This window comes from Scyliorhinus canicula, chromosome 19, assembly GCF_902713615.1.
Source record: "Scyliorhinus canicula chromosome 19, sScyCan1.1, whole genome shotgun sequence".
Classification (NCBI taxonomy): domain Eukaryota; kingdom Metazoa; phylum Chordata; class Chondrichthyes; order Carcharhiniformes; family Scyliorhinidae; genus Scyliorhinus; species Scyliorhinus canicula.
The window spans coordinates 40,270,321-40,274,169 of NC_052164.1; the positions used below are offsets into that span (position 1 = coordinate 40,270,321).

At 42.9% G+C, this 3,849-nt stretch overlaps 1 protein-coding gene across 1 annotated transcript; it reads left to right on the forward strand.

Annotated features, from left to right (window-relative positions):
• The first annotated feature begins 428 nt into the window (after positions 1 to 428).
• Positions 429 to 2,637, forward strand: LOC119953989 (interferon alpha-F-like). Its single transcript, XM_038778765.1, has 4 exons — positions 429 to 560; positions 679 to 768; positions 2,117 to 2,356; positions 2,465 to 2,637. Exons 1-4 carry the CDS (start codon positions 429 to 431, stop codon positions 2,561 to 2,563), a joined length of 561 nt encoding a protein of 186 aa, XP_038634693.1. The 3' UTR covers positions 2,564 to 2,637.
• Positions 2,638 to 3,849: the final 1,212 nt, after the last annotated feature.

A 3,849-nucleotide genomic window follows, 5' to 3' on the forward strand; every position in this document is an offset into this window, starting at 1 on the left:
CCCCCCGGGTGATGAGAAGCTTCACAACACTGAGCTGGAAGCCAGCGCTGCTTGGGATTTTCTCGCAGGGATTCCCCACTCACTGCTTCCGGAGTCTCCAGCTTTCAGCTTCCTGACCTCAAAGAGAACCGCACAAACTATTGATCTCCTGCAGCTCGAACACAAATCCTCCAGCCCATTTTCACTTTACCAATGTCATGTCCACACCTTAAAGGCGACAGCATGTCAGAGCCAGTGCCAGCTCCCAACAGAGTCCACACTCACACTCACTCCATTCGCTAACAGAGGCGTTCGCTCCCGGATCAGAATCGGCTCCCATTCGACTTTCCCACTTTCATTCGCTTCACAAGAACCTTTCTCGCCGCTGAACCACGAAGCCGCCGCTTACTCATCTTTTACATCGGTGTGTGACTCTGGCTCGGTTGCTCATGGCTCTGGCGAGTATTTGGAGGATTGGGGCGGTGTTGTTCCTCTTGTCCGGGACCCTCAGTCTGGGCTGTGAGAGGCTGCAGTTACAGCAAGTTCTTAACACAGAGACACTCAGCAAACTGAATGAAATGGTGAGTTGAAGCTGGTTTCTGAGCAGCCTGTGAATCACATTGGGTCTAATTGCTGTGAAATGTTATTTCTGGAGAAATAGTTTGGGGTTTTAATGAGATTTTAATTTACTCCTCTCAGGGTGGTTCCTTTCCCAGACACTGTATAAAACACAGGCACGCGCTGAAAACCAAGCCCTTGAACCTGGTGAAACTTTCGAAGGGATTAGAGGTGAGTGTGACAATGGTAGCAGCTTCTGTCGTTACATTTCACTCTGTAGTTAGAGCAACAACCTGATCGGAACCGGGAACATCAGGAATTTTCAATTGAGAGATTTGCACCCATTGTGATAATGATAGCAGCTTCTGTCGTTATATTTCATTCTGTATCTCACCCATGAACTGTGTCACTCTCTCTTCCCGCATTCACTATCTCACTATCTCTAACCCCAGAAAATATGCCCCTGTCTCTCATCAACTCTTCATTGCAAATTACTTTCTTGTTGCAACTATCGGATTGCTTGAACTATCTTAATCTCCCAATGTCACTGTTTCTGAGCCTGTCATTCCTCTGATCAACAATTTCCTCCCGCAAAATATAATTATACTTAAAATCTGTGGACATATTTTCCAGAGTATTTCCACTTCAGATTGACATTAAGTGCAATCTTACGTGTACAATGCAATTATAATATTCCTAATGTTAACGGAGCACATCTCGTGTCAGATATATAGCTTCAGTGCAAAACCATTCATGATTATTGCTGATAGATAAGATAGACCAAGGAAAAACTTCCCATTAGTTCATGGTACAAGGTCCAGGAGACACATATTTAATATCCACTTAAGGACATCATCCCCAAAGCCACTTTTACCAAACCAGTTGGAGTCAGGGAATTCAGAAATTGGACATCCACAAAACAATCTTGTCAGGTTTGTTTCCTGGTTGTTATTATTCGCGCGCGATCTCTGACGTTTCTTGCGGTCTTGGGCCGAGCAGTTGCCATACCAGGCTGTGATGCAGCCAGATATGATGCTTTCTATGGTGCACCTGTAAAAGTTGGTAAGTCATTGTGGACATTCCGAATTTAGGTTCCTGAGGAAGTATAGGCTTCGGTGGGTGGGTTAAAGTGGGTGGACCTGGACAGATTTTTGGTGATGTGCACACCTAGGAATTTGAAGCTGTCAACCATCTCCACCTCAGCTCCGTTGATGCAAACAGGGGTCTGTATAAGACTTTGCTTCCTAAAGTCAATGACCGGCTCTTTTATTTTGCTGGCATTGCGGCAGAGATTGTTGTTGTTACAGCACTCCACTGGATTTTCTATCTCCCTTCTGTATTCTGACTCACTGTTGTTCCAGATCCGACCCACTGTAGTCGTGTCGTCAGCAACACTGTAGATGGCGGTGGAGCCGCATTTTGCCACAATCCTATGTGTATAGGGAATATAGTAGGGGGCAAAGTACGGAGTATTGCGTATTTGAGCATTTTAAGTTTGATTTATTTTTGTTCTTCGAAATAATTTATTCGAATTCTAAAGGTAACAGGTCTCTCTAATATCGTTTTGTATTCTGTACAGAAAGAGGATCAGATCCAGATTCTCCATCAGACCCTGCGTCACATCAGCAAGATCTACAGCATGAACCTGGGCTCAGTCACCTGGGACCGGGACACGGTGGAAAACCTCCGCCTTCTCCTGGACCGACAGCTCAGTGAGCTGGAAGAATGTGTCAGGAATCAGGGATCAGAGCACAAGATGAGGAGAAACTCCACCATTCATAATTACTTTAGGAAACTGGAGAAGTTTCTCAATCAGGAGGTGGGACAATTGACAATTGACTGTGTGATTACTGGCTGGTCGATCATTTCACCCGATCAACATTAATTTATTTTCTAATACACTTTCCTGAATAATTTTCTTTTTCAGAAATTCAGTGACTGTGCCTGGGAAATAATCCGCACTGACACCAGGGCCCGATTACAACAGATGCTTTTCATAATGCTGCAAATCAGCAGAAGAAACTGATAAATACATTGGTCCAGAATGGGAACAAAGAATGTTTATTTTGAAGACTTTTCATGTGCAGCTATATTTTTATATGGATATTTGAAATTCATTTTATACTTTATTGTAATGATGAGAGAATAATGAGTGACTTGATGAAATTGTTCACTGTCTTTATTTATTTAATTTATTGATACCTACAGCCGCGTTATTGTGGGTGGTGAGTCTGGTTTGAGAATTGTCTGTCAGGCTTTCAGGATATGGGTTTCCAGACCTTTCCTAAATGGACAACATTTCAAACTATATCAGGCTCTTTAATTGATTGATATTTATTTTCATGATGTTTTTGTAGAATGAAATGTTAGAATTTTATTTAATGTGTAAAATGAGTTAAAAATGTTAATTTATTGATATTTATTAAGAATTGGGTTGTAGAAAATGTTTATCTAAACTGGAAAATTTTATACTGAATGAGAGCATGTATTTATATATTTAATATTTATAATAAATCGTTTTTAATATTACACATTTCTAAAGTTATGTTCATTTTTGATTTCTGTCGGTTTGATTTCCACATTACAAATGGTCTGAATTCTCCTATCTGCTGCCTGTTACTGTTGCTCATTCTCTGCTCCATTTTCCATTCTCTCCATCCTCTGATTTTCCCTCACCTGGCGGAATTGTAAATTCATTTTGAACTCAACTTGCCCAGGTTCTTATATTTTCTAAACTTCTGCACCTCAACAATATAGTATCATGGAATCCCTACAGTGCAGGAGGAGGCCATTCAACCTATCGGGTCTGTCCCGACCCTCTGAAAGAGCATCTTGACGAGGCTCACTGCCCTCACCTATCCCTGTATCCCCGTAACCCTACTTAACCTGCACATCTTTGGACATTGAGGGAAAATTTTAACAGAGCCAATCTACCCAACTTGCATGTTTTTTGACTGTGGGAGGAAACCAGAGGAAACCGAGGCAGACAGGGAGAGAACATGCAAACTCCACACAGACAGTCACCCAAGGCTGAAATTGAAGCAGTGTCATGTGTGCCGCGATACAGTAGCATTAACCACTGTGCCACCATGCCATCCTTTGATGAAATTCTGGCACTGAGGCTGAGAGGACTTGGTATGACATCCAGAATAAGAAAGTGAACTGGGCGGCTAACATAGCCATGATAAGGAAGTTGATGGTGGGCACGGGGTCTATCTGGGAGCGGGTGGAGGCAGCTTTGTGCAGGGGCACCAGTTTGGCAGTCCTGGTCATGGCTCCTCTACCGCTGTCGCCGGCCAAGTACTCCACCAG